General features: G+C 35.4%; 1 protein-coding gene across 3 annotated transcripts in view; it reads left to right on the top strand.

Moving 5' to 3' along the window:
• The window catches only part of RTN4 (reticulon 4), a 66,474-nt gene that overhangs the window by 11,524 nt on the left and 37,919 nt on the right, over nt 1–17,031 (top strand). The window contains exons 2-3 of one of the 3 annotated variants that reach the window (XM_019942665.3): nt 5,270–5,326; nt 6,010–8,406. The exons of 1 other annotated variant lie outside the window; for it this stretch is intronic. In XM_019942665.3, the coding sequence (XP_019798224.1) occupies nt 5,270–5,326; nt 6,010–8,406 (2,454 nt within the window). The remainder of the gene's footprint in view (nt 1–5,269; nt 5,327–6,009; nt 8,407–17,031) is intronic. One more of the 3 variants, XM_004319014.4, reaches the window with a different exon arrangement.

Consider the following 17,031-nt stretch of genomic DNA (forward strand, 5'->3'; position numbering starts at 1 on the left):
TCTGGAATCTCACTTTTATGCTTGGGGTGTTTATGAGATCTCTCCACTCTGACTGGCCAGAACTTTAGGTCAGGTCTTCCAGAACAGTCTGGCCTCCAGAATATCCATTCAGCTCACAACTCTATCATAGATTTGTCTGCTGGGTCTTGGTAAGTCTTGTGATCTATACGTGCAGCATTGTATTCAGCCAAATGTTTAAAGGGAACATCTATCTAGATTTCTGGAGCACCTTTTCTTTGAAGCTTTCCTTTGTATGTCACCCTGCCCCACAAATCCCAGACAACTCAACAGCTTCCTCTGCTCAGCAAGAGCGCAGTATCCTTGGGCTCCTCTGCCATGTGCTGTTGACAGAAAGTGCTTTCAGATGGAAAGCCAGGGCATTCCTCTGGTGTGCTTCCCTCTTCTCAGGAATTACACTTCTGCCTGTGGTCCAGTGTCTCAGGACAGTTGCTTCATATATTTTGCCCAGTTTTATAGTTGTTTATGTTGGAAGGGTTAGTGTGATAAAATTACTTTCATGGCTAGAAGCAGAGGTTCTTCTCTATGATTTTAAAGTGCAGTTTATTTTTCTTGTTTTATAAATTAGATATGATTTTACTGACCACTTACTTTTTTTTTAAAAGTTTTATTTATTTATTTATTTACGTTTGGCTACGTTGGGTCTTTGTTGCTGCGTGTGGGCTTTCTCTAGTTGCGGCGAGCGGGTGCTACTCTTCGTTGTGGTGCGCGGGCTTCTCATTGCGGTGGCTTTTCTTGTTGCAGAGCATGGGCTCTAGGCACGCGGACTTCAGTAGTTGTGGCTTGCGGGCTCTAGAGCACAGGCTCAGTAGTTGTGGCCCATGGGCTTAGTTGCCTCGGGGCATGTGGGATTTTCCCGGACCAGGGCTGGAACCCGTGTCCCCTGCATTGGCAGGCGGACTCTTAACCACAGCGCCACCAGGGAAGCCCTGACCACTTATACTTTTGGTTGATAAACAGGTTTTGAAATGAACGTGTCAAGGAAAATACTCAGTATAAGAGTGTGTGGACATTGGTGAGATTGTGATAGCATATATATATTTTTTGAATTGACCAGTAATAAATTCAAAACTGATAATGCCATTTTTACTTTCTTGAAAAGTGATTTACTAAAAAAAAAAAAAATTTCTCCAGTGAACTTTAATTTTGCAACTGATTCTTGTGTGGTGGAAGTAATTAGCGTTCACAGTTTGTAGCCCTGAGGCAGTTAATCGAAACTTATATTCTAGTTTTAGGCTTAGGTAAGGAAAAGAATCTAGCATTAGGGCCAACATGAGGAATAGATCATTTGGAAGTCTTTCATACTGTCATTATAAGCAGTTCAGTGATTCTATTCATTTTACTGAGGGTAATAAGGAAATAAATATATATATATGATTATAGTTTAAATTATTTTCTAGCTTTGTCATTAACTAAGCTATGTGACTTTCAATAAGTTGCTTTATTCTCTGAGCTTAGGTACCTGGAAATGTAGAAGATTAACAAAAATAAGGTAAGAATGAGTAGGTTTTACAGAGAGAGTTAGTGAGGCTGAATATGGTGAATTTGAGCATTAGGGGATGTCAGCATTCATATGCAAGAGGGGGAAGCATGGGTTTGGTTAGGAAGAAGTTTATTTTGTTAGCATAGATGACATGTAAGGAGATGTTGAGATAAGCTTAGACAGTTAAATTGGGGCCATATAGTGCAGGGCCTTATATATCTAACTAAGAATTTTTGGTGTAATTCAGTATGTAACTGGGAGCTTTTAAATGTTTTCGAGCAAGAAAAATGTATATAGACTTGTCCTTTTTGATGGCTGTAGAGGAGAGACGTAATAGAGTTCTGGCTTCCCTTTTGCCTATTTAGTGAAAACTTGTTTTTTTTTTTGTAATATGACATTATGTTTTTACTTAGTGTGGATATATATAATTAAGTCCTTAATATTTATTGTTTCTTCTGGCTGTCTGTTCAAATAGTACAAATGAGATTGATGATTAAGGTTTTAATTTCATTCAGTAGTTAGAATTTGGCATTATGAGTAGATCATAGAAGAAGGGGAGTTGTTTACCGTTTTTGTAAGCCCAGTAATGTAAGTGTATGTGTAACATATCTCAGTAATTCAGAACATTTTATTTTTTACTTAATATAGCATCCCTTATTATAAAATAGTTTATTCACTTGTGAAAGTGAGGGTCTTGCAGAAAAAGGAAGATGAAAATCAGTAATTCTTTTTCAGAACAGGAAATAGATAATTTTTAGGTGTTTTAGCCTTAGAATTTGGTAGCTTTTGTGATATATAAGTATTGTTGATCAAAATTTTCTTTTGACATCGTTAATTTTATTAGTCATTTTCAAATTCTAAATTTATATAGTAAAGTCTAGAAAAGAAGTACTGCAGAGCAGTTAAAAGAAAGAGCATGGACTGGTAAACTATGGATTCAGTCTCAGATCCATCACTTTTTTTAGTTTTGTGACTCTGGGGAAGTTACTTAGCCTTTTTATGCCCCTGTTTCCTCATCTGTGAAATCAAGATAACAGTAGTACCTATTTTACAGGGTGGTTTTGAGTATTAAAAGACCATGTGGGGCTTCCCTGCTGGCGCAGTGGTTGAGAGTCTGCCTGCCGTTGCAGGGGACACGGGTTCGTGCCCCGGTCCGGGAAGATCCCACATGCCGCGGAGCGGCTAGGCTAGTGAGCCGTGGCCGCTGAGCCTGCGCGTCCGGAGCCTCCGCAACGAGAGAGGCCACACCAGTGAGAGGCCCGCATACAGCAAAAAAAAAAAAAAAAAGACCATGTGAAATCAATGTGCCTGGCCATCGTTAACATCTCTATAAATGTTGTTATATGGTGAAGTAAAAGCAAACAATCAGTCAAATATTTTGGATAATTACAGGGTATTTGCTGGGTGACTGTTTTTCTTGTTTCAGGAGCTCAAATTTATGGGGCTGATAAAGTTGGAATACGTAATTTATTATTGCACTCGTGCATAGGATACAGCACATGAACTTGGGAGTTAGACCTATTCAAATCCTGGCTCTCTGGCCTCCTAGCTCTGTGACTTAGGACAAATTGTTTCTTTTTTCCCCTTCCCTCCCTCACAACATTTTGAGGTAGTTACTCTTATTTGGCAAATGAGGAAATGAAGCACAGAAAGGCTAAGTAGTAACTTTCTCAGGGTTACACATTTATATTGTGTAATATGTGATGGATCTGGGGTTTGGACCCAGGCAGTTTGATCCCATGATTCATGATGGGCCTTAGTAGGAGTCCCTGAGCAACTCTCTTCTTCTTGAAGGCAAAATGGTAATGACCTCTTCTGGATTTTTTTCTAAGTGCTTTTAGAAATGGAATACTTGTTTTGTGGCTAATTTTGGATTGAGTCTCATTTTACAAAATGAGGATTTTTTTTTTTTTTGGAAATTTGTGAATATTTCAACTACCAATTTATAAACTTTCTCACTTGGCCAAGTGTCAGAATATAGTTTTTATTATAAGAGATATTCTGGTATTAGATACGCATAAGGATATATTTTTTAAAAATACTTCAAAATTTTGGCACAGTTTTAGATATAGTTTGGTTTCCCTCTGATTTTAACATGTTTCTAGTTCACTTTACAAGTAAACTGTCTCTAAATTAGTTGGCTTTTAACTATATTGTCTAGATGAAAAAGACAACCATTTAGTTAAGAATTTGCTTCCTTTTATTTGGGTGGAGCAGCTGTGTAATTATTTGGTTCTGCTCTTTGACCCCCAAATCTCCGTTTGTACATCATTATAATTCATTATTTTAGCTGAAAGGAATTTTCAAATTGTCATTTTACAAACGAGAACTGTGTAATTTAACTAAGATTACATAACAAGTCATCTTTAAAAAGTGTGTACACATATGTGTACATTTTATAAAATCTCATAAGGCAGTGTGTCTTACTGGTTTGGATGAGTGGCCCATTCAACCTGTTGTTCTAGGTTATAGGAGACTCTTTTAAATGGATTTCCCCTCTCTACCCCATCTAAGAATCCTTTAGATATGACATCATACCTAGTATGAATTTAAAATTTATGTGACATTATGAATTTAACTCTCCTACTCATCAAAAGGAATACCCTTGGAAGACAAGTTCCATGTTCATGATAGCCACAAATGTGATTTCTTTTTTTTTTCTATTAATCAGCCTTGTCTAGCTTGTTCTTCCAGATAGAAGTGTCCAAATTTATTAGGTCCTCTACACTAAAGGAATACCTCCTGTCATCTCTCAGACTGTTTCACATTGTCTTTTGCTAGAGCCCTTTCTCTAGTATAAACCACAGAAGATCTTTAGCTCAAGATCTCCCAACTGCAGGTATAAAATGACATTGTACAAGGTTAATATACCAGTATATAGTGTATTAGTTGACTTGGGCTTCTATACCAAAATACCATAGACTAGGTGGCTTAAACAACAGAAATTTATTTCTTACAGTTCTGAAGGCTGGGAAGTCTAAGATCAAAATGTGGGCAAGTTAGGTTTCATTCTGAGGCCTCTTTTCTTGGCTTATAGGTTGCTGCCTTCTGTGTGCTCACGTGACCTCTTCCTGTGACCATGGTCCCACCCTCATGACCTCATATATTCCTAATTACTTCCGAAAGGCCCCATCTCCAAACACAACACATTGAACCTTAGGGCTTGAACATAATGAATTTTAGGGGAAACACAAACATTCAATTTATAACATACAGCATATATTGGTTAAGAAAGTGAGCTCTGGAGTTGAATTGTCTGAGTCTCACTACTTAATCTATTGAGTGAGTTACTTGTCTATCACTCTTTTTTTTTTAATCTGTTAAATGAGATATTAACAGCAACACTTGTAACATTAGAGTTGTAAGGAGTAAAATGAGTTCTTGCATCATGTAAATCACTTAGAATAACAAGTAGAGAATATGCATGATTTTCTGAAAGTGTTCTAAATTGAACATATACCAATAAAAAAAGATAAGAAGATTAGTATATTCAAGCCACTTTGGTTCATGCAGTTTCTTTAACATAAACATGTTTTTGCCTCTTGAAAAATGATAGGTTCTATAGGTATCATTTAATCAATTTTATAATATATATTATAATTTAATCTGGGTTAATGGTACTACTTTTTCCTTTCCATCATGGCTTTTTCTCTGTAGATAAAGTTTTGTGTTAACTCATTACAAACTGAACCCCTTGCTTGTTCCTCTTTAGTCTCTTTCCAACTCTGTCTTTATTTCTGCTGAGGTTATATTCTATTTGTTTTTCAGATGAGACACTTTTTGCTCTTCCTGCTGCATCTGAGCCTGTGATACACTCCTCTGCAGGCAAGTTCTTTCTGCTAGCCTTTTATCCTCTGTGTATTCTAACTTTAATTCTTTAGTTATGTTCACTCTATGCTTAGTAGTTTGAATTTACTAAAAATAAGCATGGTTCCAAGAATGTTTATCTACTGACCAAGTTGAAATTTGCATTTTATATGCAGTGTCCAAGAGAGAAATGGGCAGAAACCTGATTAATAATTGGAAATGTGTAAGGAATTCTTGGCCCCTTGATTTATGTTTATATATTGACTAGTCATTTTTTCCAAATACAGTTTATTTGCTTATAGCTGACAGGCTTTCATAGAAAAGAATGTCAGCCTATGACAGTTAATTATCCAGTGCCCTTTCTTTCTTATGCTGTCAAACTCTCTTCTCAAATCCTCATTTCTTCCTCTGAGACTAGTTAGAAGTAGCTTTTCTCAGTTAATTGTACGTGAGGTTTTTCTCAAAGACTTGATGTCTTTGCATAGTATATAATAGCCTCTGTAGCCATGCACATGTTTTTTGACAGTAGCTTTAATTTTTCAATTATGATTCAGTCTACTTGATTATTATTTATTAACTAAATGTTATTAGCATTTTAGTTAACAGTCTTTACTAACAGTATTTTTGAATCTGTCATAAAACTTGCATTAAATCTGAGAACGCTGGCATTCTCTAACTTTCCTTTCTGTCCATGGTCACAGAAAAAATTATGGATTTGAAGGAGCAGCCAGGTAACACTGTTTCTGCTGGTCAAGAGGATTTTCCATCTGTCCTGCTTGAAACTGCTGCTTCTCTTCCTTCTTTAGCTCCTCTCTCAGCTGCTTCTTTTAAAGAACATGAATACCTTGGTAATTTACCAGCAGTACTACCTACCGAAGGAACACTTCGAGAAATTTCAGATGAAGCTTCTAAAGAATTCTCAGAGAAGGCAAAAAAACCATTTGTAGACAGAGATTTACCAGAGTTTTCAGAATTGGAATACTCAGAAATGGGATCATCATTCAGTGGCTCTCCAAGAGCAGAATCTGCCATAACAGTAGCAAATCCTAGGGAAGAAATAATTGTGAAGAATAAAGATGAAGAAGAGGACTTAGTTAGTAATAACATCCTTCGTACTCAGCAAGAGTTACCGATAGTCCTTAGCAAATCAGTTAAAGAAGAGGGTAGAGTTATGTCTCCAGAAAAAACAAAAGACAGTTTTAATGAAAAGGGAATTGTAGCAGAAGCTCCTATGAGGGAGGAATATGCAGACTTCAAACCATTTGAGCAAGTATGGGAAGTAAAAGATACTTATAAGCAAGATAGTGATGTTTTGGCTGCTGGAGGTAATATAGAGAGCAAATTGGAAGGTAAAGTGGATACGGAACGTTTTTCAGATAGCCTTGAACAAACAAATCGTGAAAAAGATAGTGAAAGTAGTAATGATGATACTTCATTTCCTAGTACACCAGAAGCTATAAAAGATGGTTCAGGAGCATATATCACATGTGCTCCCTTTAACCCTTCAGCAAACATTTTTCCCTTGTTGGAAGATCATACTTCAGAAAATAAGACAGATGAAAAAAAAATAGAAGAAAAAAAGGCCCAAATTGTAACAGAGAAGAATGCTAGTGCCAAAACATCAAACCCTTTCCTTGTGGCAACACAGGATTCTAAAACAGATTATGACACAACAGATCATTTATCAGAGGTGACTGAGGAAGTAGTGGCAAACATGCATGAAGGTCTAACCCCAGATTTAGTACAGGAAGCATGTGAAAGTGAATTGAGTGAAGCTACAGGTACAAAAATTGCTTTTGAAACAAAAATGGACTTGGTTCAAACTTCAGAAGCTATGCAGGAGTCACTTTACCCTGTAGCACAGCTTTGCCCATCCTTTGAAGAATCTGAAGCTACTCCTTCACCAGTTTTGCCTGACATTGTCATGGAAGCACCATTAAATTCTATAGTTCCTAGTGCTGGTGCTTCTGCAGTGCAGCTCAGTTCATCACCATTAGAAGCTCCTCCTTCGGTTAATTATGAAAGCATAAAACTTGAGCCTGAAAATCCCCCACCATATGAAGAGGCCATGAATGTATCACTAAAAAAAGTATCAGGAATGAATGAAGAAATTAAAGAGGCTGAAAGTATTAGTGTAGCTGTTCAAGAAACAGAAGCTCCTTATATATCTATTGCATGTGATTTAATTAAAGAAACAAAGCTCTCTACTGAACCAACTCCAGATTTCTCTAGTTATTCAGAAATAGCAAAAGTTGCACAGCTGGTGCCCACTCATTCTGAGCTAGTTGAAGATTCCTCACCTGATTCTGAACCAGTTGACTTATTTAGTGATGATTCAATTCCTGAAGTTCCACAAAAACAAGATGAAGCTGTGATACTTGTAAAAGAAAATCTCATTGAAACTTCATCTGAATCAATGATAGAACATGAAAATAAGGAAAAACTTAGTGCTTCACCACCACCTGAGGGGGGAAAGCCGTATTTGGAATCTTTTCAGCCCAATTTAGGTACCACAAAAGATACCTTATCATCTAATGAAGTTTCAACATTGATCCAAAAGGAGAAAATTCCTTTGCAGATGGAGGAGCTCAACACTGCAGTTTATTCAAATGATGGCTTATACATTGCTAAGGAAGCAAAAATAAGAGAGAGTGAAACATTTTCAGATTCATCTCCAATTGAGATTATAGATGAGTTCCCTACATTTGTCAGTTCTAAAACAGATTCTTCTCCTACATTAGCCAGGGAATACAGTGACCTAGAAATATCCTACAAAAGTGAAGTTGCTAGTGTCCAGGATGGAGCTGGGTCGTTGCCTTGCTCAGAATTACCCCATGAAGTTTCTGTCAAGAGTGTACAGCCTAAAGATGAAGAAAAAGTTCATGTCCCAGATGAATTCTCCAAAGATAGGGCTGATATTTCAAAGGTGCCCTTACTGCCTCCAGATGTTTCTGCTTTGGATGCTCAAACAGGGATAGGCAGTATAGTTAAACCCAAAGTTCTTGTGCAAGAAGCTGAGAAAAAACTTCCTTCTGGTACAGAAAAAGAGTACAGACCACCATCTGCTATGTTTTCAGCAGAGCTGAGTAAAACTTCAGGTAATCAATCCGTACCTTATTTTGTGCTTTCTTGCCACCTTTTGACCTATGGAACATTCCACTACATTTTGTGTAGTATGTTACATTTATAGTGTCTGATATATCACATTGATAAGAATTCTTTTTACTGTCTCAGTTTAAGATTTTAGTGCTTTTTCTAGCCCTCTTGCACTGATCGCGCACCCTTGCTCTTAGCTTTTCCACACAATTATTTGTTGGTCATTTTTATGCACCATGGAACTAGAAAAAACTTTTTTTAGAATTGGCTTCAGTGTCTGTTCCCTTCTTTTGCTTTAGTGTTTCCTGATAGCATGAAGAGCAAGAGGTATTAAAACAAAATATTTTCAGATGTGTTTACTTTTGTTTTCCCAGAAATATCTTCATTTAAAAATTTTGACGAAAGAACATTTCTGTTACCTGTTTCTGATCTTTCAATATTATGCAATAATTTCCAGTAAAAGATATAAAGTTAAGCATATTGAGTATTAGACGTTTTGTTGAAAAGTATAAATTGAGGTATGCTATTTTTAATTCTCCTGAAAAGTACTAATTCTCATTTTTTTCTTTTGACTCTACACTTCCCACATATCTGATTTGTGTAAAGTGATTTGTACATGTGTTTTTTATTTAGCATTCTAATTTAGATGATTACTGTGTATTTACTGAATATACTAATGCATTGGAGATAGGTAGTACTGGTGGCAGAGACCAGTTTAGAGTTGCTGTAATTGAAGAAAGAGGAAATTATGAACGTAAGGCAATGGGATGAGCATGGAGACATAGTACTTAGTGTTTGATTGGAATTGGACCTGAAGGTTAAGGGGAGGAGTTAAAGCTTACTCTAGGAAACCTGGGTTTCTTGTATGTGCAGATACATGGCAGTATGAGAAACTGAGTTAGGAAACATGAGAAAATAAAGTGGAAGAAAATAAAAAACTCAGTTTTGAATATATTGTAATTAAGGTACCTATGAGACATCCAAGAATGATGGGTATTAAACATGAAGGTCTTGAGAGAGACCTTGACCGTATGTTTGTATTTACCATGGGCTCAGAGATTGTAATTAAAGCCACAGACATCAACTAGGGGGAGCCGAGGGAAGAGGAAGATTTAAAGTTGGAGGAATTGATCAACATTATCAAATACTAGAGAGCTCAGTTAAGATAAGGATTGAGAATTTGTCAGAAGGGAGGGAAGGTGTTATAATGGTAATCCCTATTCTCAGATGGTTAACGATTTTCTACATCCTTGATTATGATGTATTTAGGTGTTTTAAAAAAATTTTCTGATTCTTATTACTGAATCAGATTCAGTAATTCTGATTCTTATTCTTATTTAAACCTGAAAGTATTGATAAGTATTAAATAATAAATAAAACTTGCTCAGATAATTTATTATCTCCAGTTTGTTTCCCTTGTTTTCTTAAAATGACATTTGTAGGCAGAATTCAATTTTAATTTTGGGAAGAAAGACTGATTTTGTAAGGGAGATGAGCAAGGTATTATTGATGCAGACATTGATGCCTTATTGATAGTTTTGGATAAAATTTGTTGTGAGAAAAATGAATACTAGTCTTCTCCCTTAATAAGGGTATTTTATCAAACTGTATTCTTTTTTTTTTTTTTTGACCACGCCATGTGGTTTGTGGGAGCTTAGTTCCCCAACCAGGGATTGAACCCAGGTCACAGCAGTGAAAGCACCGAGGTCTAACTACTGGACCACCAGGGAATTCTGTCAAACTGTATTCTTAACAATGAAATGTAAATACTGGTTTTTCTCAGTTCATAATTATGAACATTCATTCTGTTTTTCCTTTCACTGTACGTCATTATTTAGAGGCTCAGCGTTTCATATATGTTTTTATTTACTTTTAAAAAAATTTGTGGCTAAAGATTTATGCTTTCAGTACCCTGATGGTTTCCATTTTTGTTTAAAATATATTATCACTGGCACTTTAATTTTTCACTTTCCACTCATTTTAAATATAAATGTATAATTACAATATTCTAATAATTGCTTAAATTTATACTACTAAATACAGACCCAGATAGTGAAACTACTGAAAAGAATAGTTAACTGATAGGGAGCACTACCAGATGACAGCTGAAATCTTTTTCTCAGATGATGCATGGAAGTCCCAGTTTGGCATAGAATGACAGTTTAGGGATATATGTGTATGATTGGAAGTGGAAGATCATCAACACATACTAAGGGCATAGAGAGGCTGTCTCTACCTTGGAATATTAGGAATGGCTTCACAAAGAGATGCTTTTATAAAAGCTACAGTTAGCAAACGTGAGTAAACACATAGACCTGTTCATTTATATAAATATAATAAAAGTTTTCCAGATCCTGTTTTGGTATTTTTGGGGCAGGTGGGTATGTGTGGGTATTATGGTCAGTATGTAGAAACTGAAGCTATTCAAGCTATTCACTTGAAGCTAGGGACATAGATGGATTTGAGACTGGCCATGGGTGACTCAGTGAAAAGAAACATTCAGGTTTATTCAGAACCCTCCAATCTATGCTAAAGGAGGGTTTATGATACATTGGATGCTAAATTTTTCTCTGACTGGAATTAAGCAGAATTTTTTTTAAACTTATGGTCTCATTTAGAGAGTTTCTTTTAAAAAAAGGATGATTGCTTTTTTAAAATTAACTTTCATTTGGAAATAAGTTCAAACTTAAAAACAATTGCAAAAATAAAAGTAGTACAAAGAATGTCTTATACTCTTCATCTAAATTTACCTACTAACATTTCTCCATTTACATTATTATTTATGATCTCTCTTTTTATAGATAACTAGACAATGGATACATAGATACAGTATATCCTTTTTTTCCTGAACCATTTGAGACTAAGTTATATACGTTCTGTTTTACCCCTAAATAGTTTAAAAAGGGATATTCTCTTACATAACCTCAGTACAGTTATTAACTTTCTAAATTTTACATTCATTCAATACTTTTTTCTAATCTACCATCCATATTCTAGTTGTGTTAGTTGACCTAATAATGTTCTTTGTAGTGTCCTGTACTACAAGGTCCAGTCTAGTGCCAGGTTTTGCATTTAGTTATGTTACCTTTGGCTCCTTTAATCTGGGACATTTCCAGTCTTTATCTCTTACGATTGTAACATATTTAAAGAACACAGGCCCTTTCCCTTCTTCCTTTAATAGAAAGTTCTTTGTTTTGCGTTTTGTCTAATGTTTCTTAGTGATTAGATTAAGTTTGTGGATTCATGGCCAAAATGAAGATAATGTAGTGCCCCTCTCATAGCAATCTGGAGGTACCTACTATTCATCAGTCCCTCATTGATGAGGTTTAATTTACACCATCTGGTCAAGGTGGTTCCTGATTTCCTTATTGTATAATTACTATCTTTCTTCCTTCCTGACAACTAATAAGCAGTCTGATGGGTGACACTTCAAGACCATGTAAATATCCTGCCCTCCATCAAAATTCCCTCCCTAGATTTAGTATCTATTGATGGTTCTTGATTGATTTATTCTTTACCATTAAGTTTGCAAAAGATGATTTTTCTAATACTTCCTCCACGTTTATCAATCAACCCTGGCATTCTACTCTTAGCAAGAGCTCTCCTTTTCCATTAATTATTTAATTATCAGTATGGATTCATGAATTTCTCTTTTCCCCCCAATGTTCATAATTCATTGCTGTACTTATTTTGGTTGTCAATGGTCACAGATTTGGAGGGCTCCCCTTCAAATTGGCTCAAGGACATGCAGCTGTCCTTTTTTTTTTTTTGAGTGGAGAGGGAAGCACTTCTTACTTTCTAGCATAACGAAATGTTGTAGGCTCATCTTTTGCCCACTCTGTCCCAGCCCTGAAGTCAGCAGTTTCTCCAAGGATCCTTGATTCCTTTCAGTGATCAAGAGCTGGATGCTAATTGTACTTTGCTCCTGTGGGGTCTTTCCATTTTAGCCCTTCCAGTGGACCGAGGTAGGAAATACTTGCATACATACATACAAATAAACATACACATATTTATGAAATCATGTGTTTACATAGATACCTCCAAATCCAAAACATTCCCAGAGGACTATTTCTTTCTTCCCCCATTTCACATTTGTATGTTCCTTCTATAGTGAGAACCTGGCTTCTAACACTACCAATACATTTATTAATTTGTTTAATCCTTGAGTACATCTAAAATAGTTTTAGAATGTTTTATAATATCATTATAATAAACATAATAAAGGGTTCAGGTTTATTTTTCAAATCCACCTCCCTCAACCCTGCCCAGGTTACTCGGATTAGTTTTATTTTCCCTTTTCCTTCTACCTTCCCCCATCTTCAGTGTGGTTATAATACTCATTTGAAATAAACTTAGATTTGTTTCAGTTTGCTTTCAGTTTTAGGTTTTCTTTCTCTCTAGGACATTTTTAAATTAAGAATTTTGAAAGGCTGAGAAAAGAACCTGAATTCTTTGCATTTTACCTAGAAAGGGGAGACTACCATTTATGGGAAATCTTTTAAGCACCAAGCATTTTCACATAGTCATCTCATTTAGTCTTCACCATAATCTGAAAGAAGGAATCATTTCATGGATGACAAAACCTAAATCTAGGGATGTTACGAAACTTTACCGAGGTTGCATATTATGTAGTAAGCACAGTACTTTTGAGCTTCTATTGTGTTCCAGACATTGGGCTAACTTACTTTTTTAAAAAAATTTTTATTGGAGTATAGTTGATTTACAATGTTGTGTTAGTTTCAGGTGTACAGCAAAGTGAATCAGTTACACATATATCCATTCTTTTTTAGATTCTTTTCCCATATGGGTCACTGCAGAGTACTGAGTAGAATTCCCTGTGCTATACAGTAGGTCCTTATTAGTTATCTATTTTACGTATAGTAGTGTGTATATGTCAGTCCCAATCTCTCAATTTATCCCCCCCCCCTTACACTCTGGTAACCATAAGTTTGTTTTCTACGTCTGTGACTCTATTTCTGTTTTGTAAATAATTTGTACCATTTTATTTTGGTTAGATCACATATAAGCGATATATGATATTTGTCTTTCTCTGTCTGACTTCACTCAGTATGATAATCTCTGGGTCCATCCATGTTTCTGCAAATGGCATTATTTCATCCTTTTTTATGGCTGAGTAATATTCCATTGTATATGTGTGCCGCATCTTGTTTATCCACTCCTCTGTTGATGGACATTTAGGTTGCTTCCATGTATGGCTATTGTAAATGGTGCTGCAATGAACGTTGGGGGTGCATGTGTCTTTCTGAATTACAGTTTTCTCCAGTTATATGCCCAGGAGTGGGATTGCTGGATCATATGTTAGTTCTATATGTATTTTTTTAAGGAACCTACATATTGTTCTCCATAATGGTTGTACCAGTTTACTTTCCCACCAACAGTGTAGGAGGGTTCCCTTTTCTCCACACCCTCCCCAGCATTTATTGTTTGTAGTTTTTTTGATGATGGCCATTCTTACTGGTGTGATGTGATACCTCATTGTAGTTCTGATTTACATTTCTTTAATAATTAGTGTTGTTGATCATCTTTTCATGTGCTTTTTGCCATCTGTATGTCTTCTTTGGAGAAATGTCTATTTAGATCTTCCACCCATTTTTGATTGTGGTGGTTGTTTTTTTGATGTTGAGCTGCATAAGCTGTTTATATATTTTGGAGATTAATCCTTTGTTGGTTGGTTTGTTTGCAAATATTTTCTCCCATTCTATGGGGTGTCTTTTTGTTTTGTTTATGGTTTCCTTTGCTGTGCAAAAGCCTTTAAGTTTCATTAGGTTCCATTTGTTTATTTTTGTTTTTATTTTCATTAGGAGGTGGATCAAAAAAGATCTTGCTGCGATTTATGTCAGAGAGTGTTCTGCCTGTTTTCCTCTAAGAGTTTTATAGTTTCTGGCCTCACATTTAGGTCTTTAATCCATCTTGGGTTTATTTTTGTGTATGGTGTTAGAGAGTGTTCTCATTTTATTCTTTTACATGTAGCTGTCCAGTTTTCCCAGCACCACTTATTGAAGAGACTGTCTTTTCTGTATATTCTTGCCTCCTTTGTCATAGATTAGTTGACTAACTTTCTTATTTATATTAGTTCTTATCCGATTCCACAAAGGAGATATTTTTTCCGACAAGTGAAGAACTGGGATGAGACCTAGGTTTTGTCCCCTTCACAGTTTTGGAGCAAGCAGTTATTGTCCTAAATAGCAGATGACCAGGGTGCTGCTGCTTTTATTACATACCTATTGTGTTGGGGGCATTAACCAATGCAAGGCATTTTTAAAAATGTCAGGAACATTGGTTACTGTGTACATTTTCTCATGTGGTCTTCTATAAGTAGGGATATTAGAATGAGGGTAACCTTCTGTTGCTTCCATGTGGAGACTGAATAACCCTATTGTTATTCAGCTGGACCGCTGCTGTCTTTGTTGTTGGTGGGTCATTGGTGAAGAAAGGTGCTAATGTCTCCCATTGAAACCACTGAGATCTTGACTTAATGATAGTGATTGCTTAATACATGTTTGTTGGTTGCTTGGTTTGCCACTAGTGCACAGAACATTTTAAGTTCATAATCATAGTATAGATTGTGTTTTGCTGACCTGTTGTAACTTGGTGAGTGAAGTGTAAACCAACCAGATGTTAATTATTCATTACACTTAAAGTATGTGCTTTCCAGGAATAACCAAATAGTATTGCCATAATAAAGAACTCGCTGAAAAATGGCCCATTTATCTAGGTAAAGAATTAAAAATTATCCTTTGCCAATTTATAGATACTTCTTAAATGTGTTCATGAATAAGAACTTTCTTTTGATGATGTTTATAACTTAAAACATTTTTCTTACATTAATTTTAAAAATTGATTGTATAGCTTTTGGGCTTTCTCAGTAAAGCATTATAGATATTAAGTATTTTGTTAAAATACATTTTTAGTGAGCATATATAGGATGCTTCTTGAATATTATTAGTTGGGTTTTGATTAGGACAGTGAGCAGTTAATCTGATGAAAGTAGAAATTTAAGTACCCTGAAAAATGAAAATGTTTAATCTAACACATTGAGTAGAATTATCTTTAACTGGAAGGCTTTGAGTAAATATAAGTGTAGCTAAATTAGAAACTGACTTATTAATAAGGAAATGATTATATTTACTCAAATGTTTGACATTGTCAAATTAGTGTGGATTTATTTAGTGCTTACTGTGGGTCCAATACAGATTGAAAATAAATATGAAATATGAACCTTTATAAAAGATAGATACTGCTACATATAATATGGTTGAAAGAACTTCATCTTGGGCATCTTACACACCTAAGATCTAATCCTGGCTTTTTTACTGGATTACTTTTTTAGCTGTATGACCCTGGGCAGATGTTTTAATCTGTTTGAGCGTCAGTTAAATTTAGTAGTCAGAATTTCTCTCAGGGACCTGCTAACTGTCAGTGAAGTCAGGGTAGCAGTACATGAAGCAATCTGAAGTAATATATGCTAATTGTACAAATTTGAGAAGTAGAGAAAAGCATTTAGATGACAAAAAAATTGTAATTGTATTGCCCAGACATAATCATTGCTAATATTTTAGAATATATTCTTCTAGTCTATTTCTATGCATATGGATACTTTATGAATGCAGTGAAAAAAGGTGTTTTTCCAAACTGGGATCATACGTTATATATTGTTTATTGCTTTACAAAATTCAGCAATATATTATATTGCATAATGCCAAAATTTCCATGTCTTTATTTTTCTGCTGTGTGATTATTTAATGTTTAGTGTTCCTTGGTATTGGATATATTATAATTTAATCAGTTCTCTACGATCCTTAGATTGTCTCCAGTTTTTTAAATTTATAAATAATGCTATTATTAACCTCTTTATGTTTAAATATGTTGTACATATCTCCAAATTACTCTTTTCCATAAATTACTAGAAATAAAACCCTTGGAAATGGGTATGTACATTTTTAAGCGTTTTGACAAAAATTGGCTATCAGAAAACTTGTACTAATTTAAAAAATTTTTTATTGGAATATAGTTGCTTTACAACGTTGTGTTAGTTTCTGCTGTACAGCAAAGTGAATCACCTATACGTATACATATATCCCCTCTTTTTTGGATTTCCTTCCCATTTAGGTCACCACAGAGCACTGAGTAGAGTTCCCTGTGCTATACAGTAGGTTCTCATTAGTTATCTATTTTTTACATAGTAGTGTATATATTGTCAATCCCGATCTCCCAATTCATCCCACCCACCCCCTTCCCCCTTAGTATCCTTATGTTTGTTCTCTATGTCTGTGTCTCTATTTCTGCTTTGCAAATAAGTTCATCTGTATCATTTTTCTAGATTCCACATATAAGCTAATGATGTTTGTTTTTCTCTTTCTGACTTCACTTTGTATGACAGTCTCTAGGTCCATCCATGTCTGTACAAATGGCACAATTTTGTTCCTTTTATGGCTGAGTAATATTCCATTGTATATATGTACCACATCTTTCTTTATCCATTCCTCTGTTGATGGACATTTAGGTTGCTTCCACGTCCTGGCTATTGTAAATAGTGTTGCAATGAACATTTGGGTGCATGTATCTTTTCAAACTAGTTTTCTCCGTTATATGCCCAGGAGTGAGAT

The sequence above is a fragment of the Tursiops truncatus genome, chromosome 14 (assembly GCF_011762595.2).
Source record: "Tursiops truncatus isolate mTurTru1 chromosome 14, mTurTru1.mat.Y, whole genome shotgun sequence".
Taxonomy (NCBI): Eukaryota; Metazoa; Chordata; class Mammalia; order Artiodactyla; family Delphinidae; genus Tursiops; species Tursiops truncatus.